Here is a 20,997-nt window from a genome sequence, read left to right on the forward strand (position 1 = left end):
TTTCCCCTTCAGATCATCCCCAAACCATTCCCATCTCACCTTGTATTTCCTTTTCCCCTTTAGATCATCCCCAAACCATTCCCATCTCACCTTGTATTTCCTTTTCCCTTTTAGATCATCCCCAAACCATTCCCATCTCACCTTGTATTTCCTTTTCCCTTTTAGATCATCCCCAAACCATTCCCATCTCACCTTGTATTTCCTTTGTCCTTTAGATCATCCCAAAACCATTCCCATCTCACCTTGTATTTCCTTTTCCCCTTTAGATCATCCCCAAACCATTCCCATCTCACCTTGTATTTCCTTTTCCCCTTTAGATCATCCCCAAACCATTCCCATCTCACCTTGTATTTCCTTTTCCCTTTAGATCATCCCAAAACCATTCCCATCTCACCTTGTATTTCCTTTTCCCCTTTAGATCATCCCCAAACCATTCCCATCTCACCTTGTATTTCCTTTTCCCTTTTAGATCATCCCCAAACCATTCCCATCCCACCTTGTATTTCCTTTTCCCCTCACAAACCCCAGCCTCGAGGGCAGAGCCAGAACTCATCCATTTCCCAGGCATAAATCAGGATTAAAACCAGAGAAATCTGCAGAGTCACGGGAGGAGGAGGAGAAGGGAGGGAAGGGAAGGGAATTACGCTGCACTTTGGCTCGGGCTGGGATGAAATCCCCCTGCCAGGAGCTCTGGAAAGGAGCACGGAGAAAATGGTGTCGCCTTCCAGCCCCTCTTGGCAGAGGCTGCAAACACCGAATTCCGCCCGGGATTCTGCTCCCCAGCCCTCCTTAATGGGCTGCAGCTTCATTAATTGTCATCACATTTATTCCCCTTCGTCTTCCAGCCTCTTCTCTCTAGCAGGGAGGGCTGGAATTCCCCCATCCCAATTTTTTTTCCTCCCAGGTTGGGATCCCTTTGCTCGCTGAGCGGACAAAGGCAGAACGGGGAGGGAATGTTTGCTGCAAGAAAGCAAAAGAAAAGTTACAGATGTAACAATGTTAATGACCGTGTTGAAAAGAGAAATACACCAAGCCCGACGTGCAACGTATAATTTGGTTGCTCTCCTAACTCAGAGGGATTGATTTACCAGGGCTCACCAAGCAGAAAAGGGAATTTCTTCCTGTAAATTCCCTACAGAAGGAAAATCAGCTGGGGCTAAAACCTTGCAGACCCAGCCTCGTGGGAGCAGTCTGAAATCCTCTGAAATCCTCAGGATTACAGGCATGGAAATGCCCTTCTTAAAGGAAAAATCAAATTAATTTATCTGTATTTCAAAAAATTCTCAAACACACAAAGCGCAGGGACAAGGAGCGAGTAAAAAAACAAATCCAGACTAAAAGGGAAATAAATCCTTGATGAAAATATTTTATTCTGAAGATTCCATCGCCTTCCAAGCTGTTTTCCCAGGTTTTTTTTTCCCAGCACGGAAAACAGGCTCGGGCAGAAAGAAAACAGAACACGTCCTTGATAAAAAGCACTTTTTAATTTTATCAAATGGATCTGTACAAAAGTTAGCATTGCTTAGTCAGAAGCGAGTGAAGAGAACAGATCAGTAACAACCAAAAGTCTTTCAAACTTTATACAGAAAAATAGATTGCATAAAAATGAGCTTTTTTTGTCTTTTCCCCCAGCCCAGCGTGTCCCTCCCTCCCCCGCCACGAAAGGAAATATGCAAAAAAATATTTTTTTAGAAAAAAGAGTAGGAAACGTAGAAAAGGTAAAAAGATGAATAACCTCTGAAAGGTGGTTTTAGATTTACAAAGGCTTTTAAAGGCACGAGTTCCCATAAAATAGATGGTTATTTATATGCTCAGCATACAATGGAAGAAGTAGAAATATATCAATGAAATATTAGTCTAAAAACTAAGTACCCTAAACCCATTTTTTTTAGTGGAGGAGGAGGTTTTAGTTTCACAGCTTGATGGATGATATCTGGTCCCTAGAAGCCAAAATTAAAGCAGAAGTCGCTGGTTTCTCATGGAATTACAGCTCCTTTAAAGCAGTCCTGGTTCTGAAAGCCTCCGAAGACTCCTGAAATCCCATTTTAACGGCCCAAAACAGGTGGCCAGAAAATCACCTGCCCTTTTCAGGCAGCATTTGAGCCTCCCAGTTGAATTAGTAATTCCCCCCCTCGTTATTTGACATTCCCACTGGAGTTTCCAGGCGGATGGATTCCTTCAGTCCCTCTCTCCAGCACGGCTCCTGCAGCGGTTCCAAAATGAAAAAAACCCAAAAACCAAGGAAAATCTATAGACTCATAACACCAGTTTATTGTATCATCTCCACTATTTTTTTAGGCTCCCTCCCCCATCTTTAAAATCTTTTAAAAATTCTACTTTTTTTTCGTTTTGCACAAAATGACTTCATTAATTAAAAGACAAAATAATACAGAACATAAATACATATTTAACAGATTAAAAAAAAAAAAAAACAAAACCAGAACAACCAAAAACATTTGAAGCTTCCAAAAACAAAAAAAAACCCAAAACAAAATGTTAATTACAGCCAAACCTTGCTTAGAAGAACTCCTGACTAAAAAAAAAAAAAGAAAATAAATCAACAAACACTTCAGACACTGAATTGGTTGGTCCCATCAGACTCTTCCCACGGGATTTTTCTGGGATTTTGGGGCTCATCCCTGTTGGTCCCAGTGAGTTCCTGCCCTCAAGGTTGGTCCGTTCCTCACATTGCAATAGACCCTGAAAGTCTCAAACAGCTTTTTTGTCGTTGTTTTGTCTCCCCCTCTCTCTCTCCACCTTTTGCACTTGGCCAAACTTCCAGGCCGAGCGAGTTCGGCTCAGTCCAACTTTTTGTCCTTCATTTACTCAAAAGGCATCGCCGCTCCTTTTCCTTTTGTTTTTATTTTTACCTCTCTTGCTTTTTTTTATTTAATTTTCTGTCCTTTGTTTGGTTGGTTTTTTTTTTTTTTTTTTTTAGTTTTTTGAATTACTTAAATCCTACGAATCAAAGAAAATAAAATTTAAAAAAAAAAAAAAAAATAGAGCTCTGTCCTTTCGGGGGGAGTTTCGAAGCAAGGTGGCGACCAGCAGAAAGTTCCCAGCGGCTCAGGAGGCACTTTGGAACACTCCACGCTCTTCCTCCTCTTTCCTTCATTAGTGCATAATTCCAGGGGAGCCCCGGGAGGCTCCGGGAATCCTTTAAGGCCGGGTCAGCGTGGTGTAGACGGGCTGCTCCCAGTTGGCGGTGGGGCTGTGCGCCGGCGGGATGGACAGCCCGTTGAGGATGGGGGTGGCGTAGGGGCGGCGCGAGGAATGGAAATAGGGGTACTGGTAGAGGCTGGAGGCGTAGCCGGGGTAGGGGTTGTAGTAGTTGGAGCTCTGCAGGTCCGTGTAGTCACACTGGGAGCTGGAGAAGGAGGCGGCGGCGGTGGCGGCCGGGGCGGCCGAGGTGGCGCAGGCCTGGCCGCCGTAGGAGCCGTAGGAGTCGGAGTGCGCCGGGGAGCCGTGGGGCTGCTCGCTGTAGTGGCTGGGGCTCAGCTGCTCCGTCTTGATGTGAGGCCGCTGCTGCTGGCCCGGCTCGGGCGCCGCCGGCGAGGCCGCGGCCGGGCTCTTGTGAGTCCACACCTGCGCGGCCGCGCCCGAGTGCGCGTACGAGGCGCCGTAGGAGGAGGCGGCGCCGGCGCCGTGCTCGGCCGGCAGCGCCGCGTGGCCGTTCAGGGGCAGGTACTGGTCGAACTCGTGCACGTCGAAGGTCTCCATGTTGTTGATGACCTCGCTGCTGAGCTCCGAGATGTCCACGTTGCTGAAGTCGATGTTCTGGCGGCCGCTCTCCACCAGGCGCCGGCCCTCGTGCTTCAGCTCCTGCTTGCTGCCGTGGTGCAGGTCGGTTTTGGGGGTGGTGGGCGGCGTGGGGGGTCCGTGGGGTTGGCCTGGGGATGAAGGGACAGCGAGGCTTCAGCAGTGACCACAGAACACCCGACTCCTTTGCCGTTCAATAAATGGGCTTCACCCGTCTGTTAGCGCTCCCTTTGGGGATTTCAATCTGCAGCACCGTGTCACACATGGAATGTCCACCCGTGTTCCCCCTGGGATGAGCCTTCCTCATGGGACACGGGATGAAGCTGGGAGCACACTGTGCCCATCAGGATCACCCTGGGACACAGGAGGACACCCTGGCAGCATCAATCCCCCCAGGGGGTGCATTCACAGAGGGAAGCCCATGATGGAGCTCATCCTCTCCCTGTGGGCTGCCGAGCCCAGCCCAGCTCTCCCAAATCAGAGGGACCCAGGACCGTGACCCAGGAGGGTCTGAGGCTGCAGGACGTTCTAGAATCTGTCAGCACACCAATTCCCAGTGCTGGGAAGCTTTGCCCTGAGACCCTACTCCACAGGCACCCTTATTAGCCCATCATACAAATAATTAGCCCAGAATAATTAATTATCCCCATCCAGGGACGCCGGGATCCCGGTGTTTTGGCATTCCCTACAGCACAGGCAGCTCTAAGAACACTCACTGAGGAAAACCATGGCCGTGCTTCCAAGCACAGCTCTTGGGACAACAACTTCCTGGGGCTCTGCCCGGCGGGAAGCAGCGGGACCCCATCCCACCCCCCACGGCACAGGGATCAGCGGGAATTTACCTGCGTGCTCCCCGTGGTGGTGGGAGTCGGCCATGCCCCCCAGCCCCGTGTCGGCCTTGTAGAGCTGGGTGCTGGCGTGGTGGCTGAGCTCAGCCCCCGAGTCCGAGTCGCTCTGCCCGGCTTTGACGCTTTTCCTCCTCCGGGGCTGGTATTTGTAATCCGGGTGATCCTTTTTGTGCTGCACCCTGAGCCGCTCGGCTTCCTCCACAAAGGGACGTTTCTCGTTCTCGCTCAGTAAACTGGTTTTTGGGGGGTTGGTTGTTTTAGTAAGGAAGAGAGGGAAAAAAAACCAAAAAGCCAAAATTAAGATCTTTTCCTTAGAAGTTTTCTTCTTGTTTTTAGACTCGCACATCCCCACTTCCCATGCATGGATCGGAGCACTCAGTTAACTAACAACAAAATTAATTTGCTGTGGTAAAAGGAGTTAAAATCCACGGCAAAAAAAAATGGATTAAAATACCAGCTACAGCAGCATGAAAAACCCGACCACTATAGACAGGGGTAACTGGGCAAAACAAAATCCCCCTTCCACATTTCTAACACAATTACAAAACATAATTCCCATGTTTGCCCTGCAAATGCCACCCCCTCACCGCCACAAACATTTCCAGCTTTGTTTGGTGCTTACAAAGAAACCACCAAGGCACCAGGGATGGGATTATTGCTTTCCAAACTCTCTGCCCCCTGCCCACACCTCTCTTTGCAAACTCTTGGAGAGGCTCAAACCGCAGCGGGAGCATCGCTGGCCCGAGCAGGCAGGAAAAGACGGGAATTAGGTACAGGCAGACACCCCGGGATAAACCACACGGAGAAACGTGGCTCGGGGAAGAGCCTTGGAAAGCAAAGCGGGCTCGGATGTTGCTCAGCAAATAAAAGTTTGCATCCCCGGGCAGCACTGAGTAGATAAGCAGGGAAATTAGGGAGCTCGTTAAAATAACTGCTAAAAAATGAGTTTAGCTGCGTTTATAGCTTGTAAAGCATCAAGCGAGCCAAATGGAAAAAAAAAATTAGGAAAAGCCATAAAACAAGTCATTAAAGAAGCCTCATCGCGTGGGGATGGAGAAGCCGCAGGCAAGGGAAGGGCTTGTGCATCTCCGAGACGGAGCAGGGAAAATCCACCCGCGGCAGGAGCGAGGGTGCCCAAGCCCCTGCTCGGGGGAATTTTCGGAGCAGGGACCGCTGTGTCCTTCGCAGCGCGCCGGGATGCTCGGGAAGGGGATGGTACCTCCCTTGGAATCGCTCCGAGAGCCCCGAGAAACAGAGATTAACAAAAACAACGCGGGCAGAAGCCTTAGAGAAGCGCTGGGACGGGGCTCCGGCCGCGCAGCCCCGCGGAGGACGCGGCACGGGGGATCCGCGCGGGTCGGATCGGGTCGGGACTCACCGCCAGAGCTTGCCCAGGGTCTTGCTGAGCTCGGCGTTGTGCAGATGCGGGTACTGGTCCGCCAGCTTCCTGCGGGCGGCCTGCGCCCACACCATGAAGGCGTTCATGGGCCGCTTGACGTGCGGCTTGGCTTTGAGCGATCCGTTGCCGCGGACGGGCATGGGCACCAGGCTCCAGTCGTAGCCCTTGAGCACCTGCGAGACGGCGTCGCGGATGCAGGCGGGGAAGCGCTCGTCCACCTCGGCCGCGTCCACCTTGGCCCCCAGCGCGGCGGCGCCCGGCGGGCGCGGGGCGGGCGCGGGGGCGCAGCCCAGCCCCTCGGAGCCGGCGGGGGAGAGCGGCGAGTCCGAGTCCGAGTCCACGTGGGACATGGAGCTGGTGGTGCCCGCGGGGCTGCACGGAGCCTCCAGCGCTTTGTCGTGCTCCTCGGTCATGTTGAGCATCGGCGGACGGCAGAGCCGGGCCGGCCGCGCGCTGTGCCCGCCCGAAGGAGGGGGGCCGCGCACCCTCCGCGGGGCGCCGCGGGAAAACGGGTAAAAACAATAAGTACTAGAAGGAAAAAAAAAAGACACGAAACGCTCAAAACTCAGCTCAAAATCCGCGCTACCCCCCCGCTCCGCAGCCGGTCCTGCCGCCGCTGCCGCCGGGGCCCCGCGCTGCCCGCGCCGCGCTCCACGTCCAGTGCGAAACGGGGCCCCTGGCAACAAGTTACTTTAAGGGCAGGGCGAGCGGCCCCGCCTCCGCCGCCGCTCGCCATTGGCGGAGAGGGCGCGGTGATTTGCATAAGGGGCGCGGCTCCGGACGGCGGGCCCGTACCGCCCGCCCGCCGCCTCAGAGCTCCCGCTCCGCCGGCCGGAGCCTACCGCGGGCCGGGGGTCCCGCTGCCGGTCCCGCTGCCGCCCGGGCCCGGTGGATGCCACCCGCCGCTGCTCCGGCTCCCTGCTCCGGCTGCCTCTTTCGGCTCCTCTGTGCTTTTTCCGCTGCAAATCGTCCGGGCGCTTCACCGCCGCGCGGTACTGGCGGGGATCCCCGACGGTGGGGATGTGTTTGACGCTCCGGTGTGCAGCCGGGGTCCCGGTTTTCTAGCGGGGTACCGGGCAGCAGGTGCGGGATGCAGCGGCCGCGTCCTTTTGCCAGCGCTGCGGAACGGGGGTGGCGGAGCGGTAGCGGCTCCGGGACGGCGGAGCGGTGCCGTGGGACTGCCGGTTGTTTTAAATCCCCTTTTTCAGGGCTTTTCGGGGCGGTCGGTGCGTGGCCGGGCGGGCAGAGCTCCCTGTGTGTTCCCCGCAGCCCATCCCCGGTGCCCCCGGGCCGTGCGCTCCCGCAGCCCCCAGCGCGTCGCTCCGGCCCCGCTCTCTCCAGCGGGCGAATAACGGAGGAAATCGGGGAATCGGTGGAAAAGAGCGACACGAGACCCTCCGTGTCCCCTCCCCGACTCTCCCTCCTCTTTTCCCGCAGCCTTTCCCGCAGCGGGCTCCATCCCCAGCACCGGGAAGCGCCCGGGAGGTCCCGGCCAGAGGAGGATGCGGCACCTCGGGGTGAGCCTTTGGATGGGGGAAAAAGGGAGGGTGACCCCCAAAATCTCGCCCGTCAGTTTAAGTTGTGTCTTTCCGAGCCAGCCCTGCTCTTCCAGCGTTTCTTTGGAGCATTTGATTCTAATTAGCCGCGGAATTCAGCCTTCTAATTGCGACTGGGGGGGAAATAAAAACAACTCCCCAAATTCAAGTTTTATCTGCTGCTTCCCCCTGGAAAAACAGAGGGTCACGGATAAGATTAACAGGGGAATAAATAAGAAACTGGGCTTCAAGAATTCCAGCGTTTAAAAAGTACCAGGAATATGGTGGTTTTTGTTTAATTACTGTGATGTGTAATAAATAAACCGTATGTTTTAAATTTAAATGTGCCCAAACATCCGTCTGCCTTCTATGTGAAAATTAATTTGTTCTCTCAAATGGAAAAGCAGGATTTAATTTTATTTTTTTTTAAAAAAAACCAAACTGTAATTTTTCCAGTTTTCAGCTTTCCGTTTGCAGAGTTACCGCCTGACATATTTGAAATAATTTTTCTTTTAAAGACACTTTGCAAATTGTATTTTAAATCTCAAGGCAAACTAAATACGTTGGACTTGCTAATTGAATAATTGAAATTTTCTTCTAAAATTTAATGAGATTGGGGATGAGTTTATGTTTCCCTGGGCTGTGGATTGGTGACTTTGCAATGCTGTCGGACACTTGGGAAAATCTTTTTTTCCCCTCTCCCGTGACCCATAATTAATGCATATTCCTATAAATCCTGTCTCATTAGGCAATTTATCTTGACTCACAGAATTCCAGTGTTTCATCTGTTTTATCCAGGGGCGAGTCCAAGCAATAATCACTATTTTTAGTCCATTTGTTCCCAATCCAGCCCCTCCTGTGGAGCACCTTCCTCGGAAGATCCCAACCTCAGTGCGTGACTGAGGCTGGGAAGGGATTTGTGGGATGCTCGGAGTTTTGGAGGTAGGAGTGGGAACAAGAACCCCTTTTTTCTGCTCCCTGTCTTCAGCTCCAAAGATCCCTGCAAAAGAAGCCCCCAAGGACAGGAGGAATTACAGACTTTGGCTTTCTTCCCTGCTCGCTGCTGCCTTCCAGAGCTCCCCAGCCCTGCCTGAGGCAGGGAATTGCATTTCCCAGCCCACAGGCTTGAATTCCTCTTTGTGCAGCACAGGTAGAAGGAGGAAGGTGACTTTGGGTGGTTGTTTCCTCTTATTCCAGAGATGGGCTCGGGGATGAGGCCGTGCCTGGGAGCGGGGCAGGGAACGTGTCCTGCTGCACGTCCCTGATCCCGCACGAACCATTCTGCCTTCCCGTGTCGCTCCTCGGGGGATGGAGCACAATTCCCTGGCCTCACACAGCCAGAACACAGGGAAAGGAGGGAGCTGGAGCACCTGGAGGTGCTCAGGAGCTCTGGTTTCCTGAGAAGTTCACTCAGCCATGAAATGGAATGAGATAATGCTCAGGGAACAAGTGGGTTCAAGTGGGGCCGTTTGTCCCGCGGGGTCTCGTGTCCGGATTTTTGTATGACAAAGGATGGGGATGTTTGCCCAGGGATGGGCACGGGCTGGAGCTGCAGGGCAGGATCCCACAGGCTGTGTCAGCCTGGCCTGACACAGCAGGCCCTGACATCAGCATTCCCAGGAAAAGGGTACAGATCTGGGAGGGAACAACCCAGGCTCCTGCGGCCCAGTGGAGCCTTTAGGAGTGCACCCAGTGCAGAGAGGATTTGGGGGAACAGATCCAGCTCTTCCTGACAGAGTGGGCACGGCAGAGGTTGATATTGGGAATATTGCTTCATTTTCTGACGTGGCCTCCGAGAAACACTGCCTGAGCTGGCCAGGAACTTTCTGGGAATCAGGCAGTAAATCCAAGTACGTGTGCCTGGCTCCATCCCGCTCCCACTTGGGAATCCTCAGCACCCCTATGGGATGGAGGCTGCTCCACCTTCCATCCCGGTTCCTCTGTTCCATACCCCTTCCTCCTGCAGGAATAAGAGCGTGTGTGCATTGGCTCCAGAGCAGGCAGAGCCCTGCTCGTGCCAGGAAGGAAAAATTTCCTTTCTAGTGGCAGCCAGGGAAGGCATTTTTAGAGGATAAGAGCACTCCGGAGCCTGTGGATGTGCTCTGGGATGCAGGATCAAAACCCACCCATGTACGAATCATACATTAAATGTCAGGTGAGGTGTTGGCAAAGGATCTCTTATTTTCTCCTGCATAGCACAGCCTGGATGGCATCTTTTCAAAATAATGGGGATTATTGTGATTAATTATGATTATTGTGATTATTCATTGCTTGTCCTGTGGTACCACTTAAGGATCCCTCTTCTGAACCAGCCCCTCCTCATTAACCTGCACAAACACACGAGAAATAAAGGTGATTCTTCCTCTAAAAATCCTTTCCAGCCTTAATCCTGGAGTTAAAGATTAGATTTCCACAGGGAAAATCGGGGATTTTAAAGGGAAGAATTATTACTGCTGGAAAAAAATGGCTTAGAAGAAAGCTCCCGAATTCCCTGTGAGGTGCCCACGTCCCTTTCAGCAAGCGCAGCTGAGTGCTCGGTGTGTGCCTGCATTATCCACAGCTGCATGTCTGTTCCCTTCAGAGCAGCCCCCCGTGCCCATGCTGCCTCCCAAGCTCCTGATTTCAGCTTTCTCTGCTCCCTTTCAACCCAAATCCTGGCAGCCAGAGGGGAGAAAGGCCAGAGCTGAAAGAACACAGGGCGATTTCGGGTGCCAGGGCCAGCCAGCGGGGTTGGGGTGCTGCTGGGGACAGCTGCTGGCTGCTGTGACAGTAAAGGCTTGTTCCCCTGGCACTCCTGCAGCTGGTTTGGAACACAGCAAAATAGGGGACGTGGCGTTGGGGGCGGCTTGGTGAATGGAGATGAGCATCAATGATGCCCCTGCCCGCCTGGCATTCATCAATCGCCTTCCCCTGGAGGCTCGAAAGGCTCCAAGGCTCGCTCTGAAATACCTTGTCTGAGTTATTTTTGCTTGGTGTTTGCACTGTTTTCTTTCCTCAAGTTGCCAGGTGAAAATAAAAGAAGAAATCGAGAAGTGAGCAGGAGAGTCAGCACAGGTGATGGTCCCCACAAAGGGATTTGTGCAATCACAGTATCTGAGCTGCGAGGGACACACAAAGATCCTCGAGTCACATTTGGGACAGAAAAGACGTCATTTGGTGTCCTAATCAACTGGTTTATCACATGTTTTTCTTTCTAGCCTGAATCATCTTCCAGGAAAGGCTTCCACTGCCTGTTATGTGAATTAAGTCCTTTTTAGTTTCACACATTTCTGCTGGTTTAGGCTTAAAATTTACAGCTTGTCCTGTTGGAAGGTGCTCCTGCTCCATGATGTGTCACATCTCAGAGTGACTCTCAGCAATGAAAACCGACCCAGCTCAGCATTCCCCTCCCAGCCCCAATTACTCTTCCCTTTTTGCTAAACTTTAACCTAAACCCTCCACTTTCCCGCAGTAATTTCCTCAATTATCCAGTTTGTTTTACAGACACCCCCGTTTATTGTGGAATTTGCTGTAAAAGACCCCACAAAGGAAACCATTAGCTCCCATCTATTGAAATTTTCCTCTCCAAACCTCGTGGCTGATCCAGAACTGCAGTATTCCAGTGGCCTTTAACAAACAGCTGATTTTTCCTTCCCTATACAAAGCACCATTATGTGGCATTTTTTCTATTTTTTTTTTTTCCTAAGGAGAACAATGCGAGCAGCAGTGATGGGAAACTAGAAAAACAAAAGGGGCATTTAGAAGGGACTGGTTTAGAGGCTGGGAAGTGTTGAATAATGTTACACCTGATAGCAGATGCTTTCTCAGCGACCAGCACCGAGGTGTTTACTAAGGGGATACTCAATGTATGTTTATGTTCAAAAATGCTATTTATGAACTCCATGCAGCCAAGTGTTTGATGTCTGTAAATTATTTGAAGTAAAAATCATGGTGGTATTTTAAGTTGTGAATTTAGATGGGATTTTAGGAGGAAATCCCTGTGAGGGTGGAAGGGGCTGGGATGGAATTCCCAGAGAAGCTGTGGCTGCCCCTGGATCCCTGAAGCGTCCAAGGCCAGCTTGGATGGGGCTCGGAGCAACATGGGACAGTGGAAGGTGCCTAAAATTGGAACTGGATGAGCTCCCAATCCAAACCATGAGAAAAACCTGAGGAATTGAACTTAAAATGAACTTATATTTCCCAGCCCAGGCAGGGTCACCTGGAGCAGGGGACACAGAAACGTGTCCAGGTGGATTTGGGATGTCTCCAGAGAGGGAGATCCACACCCTCCCTGTTCCACGGCCCTGGCAACTTCATGGAAACCAGTTTTTCTGTAAATTGAGGTGGAATTTGTGTTAATCTGTCCTGAGCTCAGCCGGTCCGAGCATAGTGCTGACAATTCCAGGGTTGTGGATTCAATGTGAGCCATTCACTGAAGGGACTCGATCATTCTGGCCAGTCCCTTCCAAACCAGAATATTCTGCGATTTGGATTCTGATTTTCCTTAGGGTATCACTGCTCATCCTGTCGCTGAGCACCACAGAACAGAGCCCGGCATCATCCCCCAAAACCCCTTGGAAATAAATATTTGAATGCATGGGATCCGCTCTCACCTTCCCTTCTCCAGCCCGCCCCAGCTCCCGCAGCCTCATCACAGAGACGCTCCAGCCCTCTCACACCTCCGCAGCCGCGCTGCCCTCTTACTTTATTTCATTTTTAAATATTTTTAAATAAAACTTTGCATTTTCTCGCCGGTTCTCAGAGAATTATCCCCGTTTTCCCCCTAGTTCTCCCCGTCCCCGCCGTGTCCCCTCACGTCCCGTCCCGCCGGGCCGCACACGCTCGCTGTAGCCCCGCTTTGAAGAGCAGTCTGTCAGTTTCTCCCCCTTTCTACCAGTTTCTCTCAATTTCTGCCCTTTTTGCCCCATTTCTGCCAGTTTCTCTCCATTTCTGCCCCTTTTGCCCCATTTCTGCCATTTTTGCCCCGTCTCTCCCCGTGCCGGCCGTGTCCCCTCACGTCCCGTCCCGCCGGGCCGCACACGCTCGCTACACCCGACACGGCGGCCCCGCTTTGAAGAGCAGTCTGTCAGTTTCTCCCCATTTCTGCCAGTTTCTCTCAATTTCTGCCATTTTTGCCCTATTTCTGCCAGTTTCGCCCCATTTCTGCCCTTTTTTGCCCCATTTCTGCCCCTTTTGCCCCGTTTCTCCCCGTTTTCTCCCGGTCCCCGCCGTGTCCCCTCACGGCCCGCCCCGCCGGGCCGCACACGCTCGCTATACCCTGCACGGCGCCGCCGCTTTGCAGCGCGTTCTTCCCCGTTCCTGCCCGTTTTTCCCCATTTCTGCCCGTTTTCCCCTATTTTTCTCCCGACCCCGCCGTGTCCCCTCACGGCCCGCCCCGCCGGGCCGCACATGCTCGCTGTGCCCGACATGGCGGCTCCCAGCGCGGGGCTGCGCCAGCGCCGCCCGGGCCGGGCCGGAGCCCCCGATGGAGCTCCCGGAGCGGCCCCCGCTGCATCCCCGGAGCCCCCCGAGGCCGGGCTCGCTGCCGCGGCCCTTCCGCTGTCCCCGGGCACCTTCTGGCTGACCCGCATCGTGCTGCTGCGCTCCATTGCCTTCCTGTACTGTGAGTGCCGGGCGGGCGCTGATCCCCCCGCGGTGTCCCCGAGTGGAGCCCGGGGACGGCGCCCAGGGAACGGCTGGAGCTCTGCTAGGGAGGGCTGGGGGAGAGCAGGGAGAGGTTTTCCTGTTTTCCCATCCCCCGAGGGTGGTGGGGCACCGAGCAGGCTCCCCAGGGAATGAGCACATTCCCAAGACTGCCAGAGGAACCCTTGGACACCGCTCCCAAGCACGTGGTGACATCCTTGGGACGTCCCGTACGGGAATAGCGGCGGGACCCGACGATCCTTGCAGGACCCTCCCACTTGGGAATATTTTATGATTTTATGATCATTGTGGGTCCTCTCCAGCTCTGCATATTCCACGATTCTCTTCTTTCCCAGTCCCACTTTCCTGGTGGACTGGGGATGGCTGGATGGGGTTGGTGATGCTGGAAGCTGGTGGAGCTGGAAGGAGAACTTTGCTCACACCATGAGGCTGGTACCTCTCAGCAGAGCTGCTTGGAGCTGCTCATCCTTTCCCTTGAAGTTGTGAGCTCACAGTGCAAGAGAGGAACTCTTTGTCTTATGCAGCAGCGGGACTGCAGGGACAGATGCCATCCCTGGGTGCCAACACCACCAACAGCCAGGACCTAGAGTCAGCATGACCTTAAAATATTCCACAGTGAAAGCAGTTTCCAGCCTCTGCCGTGCTCGTTTGCCTCTTGCTTTGGCACTGAGAGCTGTGCTCAGAGCCCACTGGTGCTCTGCTTAAAAATATTTACAGTGAAACCAAAACTGACAAGTAACACACTACGGTACAAATTCTAAACTTGCCCCAGATTTGTCCACAGAATCGTTAGAATTTGTAGCCTGCCAGCCTGCTTAGATTATTTTGCATCAAAACCATGCAGAAGTTGTAGTTTCGTATGGCTTTGACACGTGCTCTGGTTCTAGTTTGGTTTCAGCTCTCGGTGAAATGCGAGGTTATGACTCTTTCAGTCAAAATGAAAGCGATTCCGATATTCCCCCGTGTGTAAATCCAGGCTGCTGAGTTTCCCGTGGCTCAGTTTGCAGTTTCCTTATGAAAAACTGATTAGTGCTCTGTGCTGTGCCTTCAGTGGAGGCTGCTGCTGCCCAGGGGTGGATTTGGGGTGATAAATGTGCCACACCTGGGACCAAAGGAGTGTTGGGGGTGGGAAGGGAGCAGGGGCTGGCTGGAGGGGTGGGAACTGGTGGAAATCAAAGGTGTGGGACCTTGTGGTGAGTGGGGCACCTGGGACAACGAGGTAGGGAACGAGGATCTGATGGGTTCAGGTGAGTTACAGGTGGAAGCGATTGAAACTGCAGGGCTGCAGGAGAAAAGGAGGCTGGGAGGGGCTGAGCCAGAGGGTGAAGCTGAGTTTGTAGGTTGGTGAGTAAATGTGGGGTGCTAAAAAAAGAGGGAGAATTCTTCGTGGTGGTTTTTCAAGCAGGGGAGAGGAGTGGGAATGGCTGAAAGTCAGGGGGAGACCCCAAAATACCTCAATAGTGTGAGGTGAGGAAACCTTTTGGAGAGCGGGCTGGCAGAGGGTGAGTTTGGGGTACTGAAGCTGAAAGGAGCAGGGCAGGAGAATTTTTGTGTCCCTTGTTAAGGGAAGAGGTGAAGGAGAGGAAAAGTTCACCTGCTTGTTGTGCAACTTGTGCTTGGCTGCGCTCAGGCCCTGGGGAGTTCTGCTGCTGGTTTGGGGTGAGCCAAATGAACCAAAGCCAGGAAGCTGGGCCTGGTTTGAGACAGGTCAGATTCCTACAGGCAGCCGTGCTGGGGCTGGCAGTGCAGGAGAGGTGCCCCACAAGAATTTGTGGGGTGGAGAGTGCTTGTCGTGCGTGAGCCGGAGAGGCTGCGAGCGGGCAGATTCCCTCTGGCTGCTCCAGTGGGAAGGAGGGTTTGCCCTTTGATCTCTTTGGAGTGCCTGGCTTTAAAAACAGCAGAAAACAATTCAGTGCCTCTGTGCCAGGCTGCTCTTGCAGGTTTTTTTCTGGAGATGGAAGCATTTACTGTGACAGCTGATTTTTCTCCCAGACGCGGCGATTCCGCGCGCGCCGAGGCTCAGACTCGCTGAGGAGACGGTTGATGCCGTTGTGACAGTTTGACATTCCTCAGCCGTGGGATGTTTTCCCCCCTTCTTTCATTTCACCCTTTTATGTGTAACCCTTTCCTTTCCCTTTCCTTTGAGGGGGGATTTGTGTTAAGGTGTTGGGGAATGTGATCGGGGCTCAGCTCTGGGAGCCAAGGGATTGTTCCTCTCCTGGGTGGGAGAGTGAAGGCCCTTGAGGATGGGGGGGAGAGAAACACGATTTGGAGTGTGCAGTGACCCCAAAGTGTGCTCTGAGGGCTTGTCACCTCCTTCCTGCCCCCACCCATTCCCAAGGGGGTGTTCATTGCCTGCTGCAGGTATGGGATATGTTTTCCCTGAGGATCTTCCCGTGTGGAAGGGAGGACAGGCAAGAGCAAGACAGGTGTGGAGTGTCCCTCTGTGTGCCCTCCCACTTTGCTTTTACTCTCCCTTCTCTTTTTGTGTCTTTTGAAGGGGTTTTCCAGAAGCAGCCCGAGCCTGGGAAGTCCCTGGCAAAGCAGCTGCTGTGTGAGAGGCAGGTTGGAGTTGGGAGGTGGGAGAAGATCTGAGGGTTTGGAGAGGTCAGAGACCAACCCCACCTGCTGCTGGCAGGGAAAGTGGATCCAGCTGAAAGAGCTCTGTGAGGTTTGGTCTTTACAGCATTGTCCTGTCTCTCTGTCCCTCAAAAATGGTGTCTGTCTGTTTCCTGGTGGCTCCTTCAGGTCCTGGAAGGCCACACTGAGGTCACCCCAGAGCTTCTCCTTTCCAGGTGAACAACCCTAGCTCTCCCAGCAGAGCTGCTCCATCCCTCTGCTCATCCTGGTGCCTGCTTTGGACTCTCTCCAGGGTCCTCCCTGTGCTGGGACCCTGGAGCTGGAGGCAGCTCTGCAGGTGGGTCTCACCTGAGCAGGGCAGGTTTGGCCAAATGTCACTTGGAGATCTGCAGCTTTTCCATCCTGCTCTTTCCCTGTGTGTGTTCCCTGTGCCAGGGATGGGTGTTTTGGCAATCCAGAAATACTTTGAGATCTTGTTGGAAGTGCTCTTACAGGTAAATAGCTGGTCCCAAAGCTCTCAACAACAAAAGTGAATTATTTGCTCCCTTCACCCTCCTTCTAAATCATTTTTAAGTGCTCTTTTTGGGTGATTACCATCATCAGATTCCAGCTGGAGAAATTTCAGTAATTAGATACCACCCTCCCCAATCTCAGCCAGGCTCTGTGGAGAGCTTTGAAATAAAAGCTATTATTTAAATCCAGTTTATCTTCCTTCTCCTTATGTATTGTTTAATAGTATTTTCTTTCCCCAGCGCCAGAGCTACGGGAGGTTCAGGCTCCTTCTTCCTAAATCTGAAATCCAAAGCCCTCTCGGGGGGTTTGGCTTCCTGTAGGCTCCTGGCTCTCCCCGGTGTCCTTCCTCCTCTCTTTCTCTGCCATCTCCCCTGCCTTCCCTTCCCTCAGCTTTATTCCAAGCTCCCAGTAGCTTTCAGCCTGCCTGCTCAGGGTTAGAGAACATCTTCAGGCACTTCTGCTGCCCTGAGAGGTTTTATTCCAGCCCAGTGCTCCTTGGCAGGGCTGTGCAGCACCAGCTCTGGGTCCTCTGAGCAGCTGCATCCCTCTGGAATGGGGAAAAAAAATAACAAAGGTGGAGAAAGGAATCTCTCTCTCAGTCTTCTCCTTGCCCAAAGCCCCTCTGGAGCAGAGGGATCCTCCAGCTGTGGGCTGGGGTGGTTTTGGACAGCCCCAGACCCAAAGAGAAGCTTTTTCTATTTCCACAGCTTTTCAAACAAGGAGGCAGCAGGGAGATAAGCACTTCAAACCCTGGAGCAACCACCCCAAAGTCTTCAGCTTGGCCATGAAAGGCAAGAAAACAAAAAATGTGTTAAGGGCAGAGCATTTTGAGTGGTTTTTGTGGGCGCTTGGCTTCACCCTTTTGCTCAGTGCTCTGGTGTTGTTGCTTCCTTGTTGCAAAACTTTGCAGGGGAATTCATCAATTGAAAATTTGATTCATTTCTCTGGTAATAAAATACCAGGAATATTCTGCTCTTTCTTCTTTCCAGCAGTGCAACCTCAGTTTGCAGCATCCAGCTCAGGGCCTGTTCAAATGCCTCGTTGGGTCAAAGGGGCACTTGGTAAACTGCTCCAGGCAGAGTTTGTGTGTGTGTGCAAAATGTAGTTTGGTTTTCAGGCAAGGCTCTGAGCTCTTGGTTCAGTTCTTCTTGTGGTTTGGGCATCAAGGAAAAGTTAAGACTTCTTTTAACAAGAAGGGGGGAGACAGAAAAAGCCATATGACCGGAAAGTTTTGGATTTCACATCTTTAAATCTTTCCTGAGCATGAAAAATGGGATTCTCTCATTCTCCCACCATGACAGGCTGAGCCTGGACTGAGAGGAGGGAGCTGAGGTGCCAGGGAAATCTGGATGGAGCGAATCCCTTTGGATGGGGATGCTTGGGCGGAGGTTATTGCTACCATGTGGGGTTGAACATGCTGGGCTTAGGGCGAGAGGGGAGTCTGGGAGGGGAAGGAGAGGGGGGAGTTAATGGAAAAGTACAGTGAAGCACCTTCCGAGGTGAGGATAAGTAGGGAAGGTCTATTAGCAGCCCTGGTAATTTGCATGTATTATGTAAAGCTCAGCTGGCAGCAGGGAGAGCTCCCATGTGAGCTGTCAGAGGCTCTGCAGTGGGAGGCAGACCTGGAGCTGCTCTGTTCCCTCCACCTGCACAGCCCCAGGAACAGGGGGCTGGGCCCTCCCAGGTCCTGGAATTGTCCGTGGGAAGCACAGGCAGCGAGCCCAGGGGTGGAGGGGCTTGTGCCAGGTCTGGAGGCTTGGAGGGTGCAGAATCCCAGGGAAAAGCTCCAGGAGCAAGGAGAGGTGGGTCAGTGCCCCAAGCCCAGCAGGGTGGCGATGCTGCCAGTCAGTGCCCAAAGAGGAAGCAAAGTTGTTTGAGCTGGAAGATGCCGAGTGAAAAATCCCCAGCCATGAGGCCACAGGGAGAGAGGTTCCAGAATAAGGGTTAAGGAAGAGGAAGGAGCACAGGCTTTGGGGGAAAAGGGATTTTTTTACCCCCTGATCAAGCCATGGTTGAAGGGAAGGTTCCTGGAGAAGGCAGCAGAGTCTGTTACACTGAATTTAAGGCTCCAGTTTCTCTGGGCTTCAGGGAGAGGAAGCAATGACAAGCTGATAAATAACTTCCCTTTTTCCCTCCTGGATCTGGGCATCTCCTGTGCTGCTGCAATCCTCTGCAGTTTCTTTAGTTTCAGCTCTTCCCGTGTCCAGCAGCACAGGAACTGCTGCCTGAGGGGGGAACCTCAGGAGATGGAGCCGGGGTGGGTGGAGGTGGGAGCTGGATGGGGATGAGCCCATCCCCAAGATGCTGGGGATGGGTGGAGAGGGAGCCTGGAGTGATCCCGAGACTGAGCATGGGGAGTGTCCAGGAGAGGGAGCTGGATCCAGGATGGAGCTCTGGGAGCGTGAGCATCACCTGGCAGGTGATGGATCAGACACAGCTGGAACCGTGGGGCTTGCTCTGGGAGAGGTGAATCCTCCCAAAATTAGGGCTGGTGCTGCTGGGTGTTCGTTGTGGATGGGGCTGTGGGAAATCCCAGCTGTGGGAAATGGGAAAACCCCTTTGGAGCCTGAGCTGGGCCATCCAAAATGTGCCTTTCATGGCAGCCCCAACCCATTTTTTGCTGCCTGCAGGCTCAAAGAGGCTGAGCAGGATTTTGTCCATCCAGTGTGCTCTTTGCTGGAATTGCTGGTGTTTGTTTTTCCTAATTGACCCTTTCCTTGTTTGTCTCTTGCACGGCACAGGGGTCTAATTTGGACTTTTTTTAGGCAAAAACCTGCTCAGCATTTATGGGTTGGGGCAGCAATTCTGGAGCATTTAGAGGTGAATTTGATTAGCACTTTTGGAAAACTCGGCGGTAAATTGCAGTGCTAATCATGGGAAATCAAGCCACGGAGTTTTAAGGCAGAACTGGCTTTCACTTGGCTTTTTCAGAACCAAAAATGAAGATATGAAGCTGTCTAAAGCTCAGAAAAATTTTATTTCTGCTGGTTTCATGTCAGGATTTCGGATTACACAGTTGTGCTGAGCTGACTGTTGGTAGAAAAATATGGATAAAATAGAAAACACTTAATTTGTGTCCCAGAACTGATCCTGTAGTGTTTGAATCAGCTTTTCTCATGTCTCTCCCCATCCATAATTGAGTAAAATAATTGAAGAAAAATGTCTTTTATTTGTAAAATCATTCACTGTGTAGAAAAGATGGATGGGAAGAGACACAACCCATTAACTCCCAACTTTATTGTGCCATCCCTGGGGTTCAGGATCTTCTGGAATCAAAGGGAACCCTCCCAGTGACCTCTGCTGTGAGCTGATGATGACTTTTAGTGGTTTTTAAATGAGAATAAAACCCATGGCTGTGTGCAGAGAGCTGGGGGAGCATTAAGTGGATTAAGTGGAACCCACTGGAGACCTTTGTCTGGGGAATGGGACTTTCAGTCGGATTCCCTGGGGCTGCAGACTTTGGGTTGCTGCTTCAGACTTCAAAGAAATGGGAGTTTGGGCTCTGATTTCACACAGCCTCTCCCCCAGTGCTCCCAGTGAGAGACACCAGATGAACACCAGGGTTGTTGTTTGCAGAATGCCAGCATTGAGATAAGGAAGGAAACAGATTTGATCATTAACCAAGGAAGATTGGGGAGGGGAACAAATTGGCTTTTTCCAGGAGCTCTGGTGCTGCTGCCCATGACGTGGCTGGTGTTTGGGTAATGTTTGAAGGATGGGTAAATTAGTGGATGCAGCCTAATCAGGAAATGTTGGCCTTCCTCATTTTTTTTTTCTCTGAGACATGGAGATTACTGGAGTTACAAACTGCAAATTGGTAACTGCAGGAGATGCCTAAAATATGAGATAATGCCTAAAAACTGCCCAACTTTCTCTGTAGGACATCAAATGCTAGGTCTATGAGCTGTAATTAAACTGCTGATGTGCTGTTAAAAAAAGCAGCTAGCTGGTCTAAGAGTGTCCAGGGCTGGAGCAGCAGCCCTATAAATGGGACAGCTGTAAGGACATGGAAAAGGGGGAATTTAAGGGGTGGGGAAATGTAATATTTTGGATTTCCAACCTTCCAGGGTGTGAGAGGATGCAGAGGGTCAGAGCTGCTGTTCTGGGCGGCTGTGGGAGTGAACCATGGGCTCAAAGAATTGAGGGTGCTCTGAGCAGCTCTTGGGTCCTCAGCACAGGAAGGAATTGGAGCAATTCCAGAGCTGCTCCAGGGCTGGAGCCGGGCTGGGAGAGCTGGGGGTGCTCACCTGGAGAGGAGAAGGCTCCAGGGAGAGCTCAGAGCCCGTGGCAGGGCCTGAAGGGGCTCCAGGAGAGCTGGAAAGGGACTGGGGACAAGGGATGGAGGGACAGGACACAGGGAATGGCTCCCACTGCCAGAGGGCAGGGATGGATGGGATATTGGGAATTAGGAATTCTTCCCTGTGAGGGTGGGCAGGCCCTGGCACAGATTCCCAGAGCAGCTGTGGCTGCCCCTGGATCCCTGGCAGTGCCCAAGGCCAGGCTGGAGCAGCCTGGGGCAGTGAAGGGTGTCCCTGCCATGGCAGGGGTGGGATGAGAGGATCTCCAAGGTCCCTTCCAGCCCAAACCATCCTGGGATTCTGTGAGCACCTCATTCATGGAGTAGATGAGTTTAAGCTGTCTCATTAACAATATTTTGATCTCTGAAGTGTTTTCAATACAAGGAGAAGATTCTGGTACTTGGTGATGTTACATAAAGGGG

The 20,997-nt window shown here is 52.4% G+C and overlaps 2 protein-coding genes across 2 annotated transcripts in view; one reads left to right on the forward strand and one right to left on the reverse strand.

The window, feature by feature from the left end:
• Positions 1-1,465: 1,465 nt before the first annotated feature.
• On the reverse strand, positions 1,466-6,648 carry SOX8 (SRY-box transcription factor 8). The gene is made up of 3 exons (XM_059861984.1): positions 5,986-6,648; positions 4,602-4,840; positions 1,466-3,890 (listed from the first exon to the last, which is right to left on the reverse strand). Exons 1-3 carry the CDS (start codon positions 6,426-6,428, stop codon positions 3,160-3,162), a joined length of 1,413 nt encoding a protein of 470 aa, XP_059717967.1. The 5' UTR covers positions 6,429-6,648; the 3' UTR covers positions 1,466-3,159.
• Positions 6,649-12,914: 6,266 nt separating this feature from the next.
• LMF1 (lipase maturation factor 1) overlaps positions 12,915-20,997 on the forward strand; it is a 142,735-nt gene continuing 134,652 nt past the window's right edge. Inside the window, exon 1 of the mRNA XM_059861986.1 lies at positions 12,915-13,143. Within this exon, the coding sequence (XP_059717969.1) occupies positions 12,930-13,143 (214 nt within the window). The 5' untranslated portion in view covers positions 12,915-12,929. The remainder of the gene's footprint in view (positions 13,144-20,997) is intronic.

The sequence above is a fragment of the Haemorhous mexicanus genome, chromosome 17 (genome assembly GCF_027477595.1).
Source record: "Haemorhous mexicanus isolate bHaeMex1 chromosome 17, bHaeMex1.pri, whole genome shotgun sequence".
In the NCBI taxonomy this organism is placed as follows: Eukaryota; Metazoa; Chordata; class Aves; order Passeriformes; family Fringillidae; genus Haemorhous; species Haemorhous mexicanus.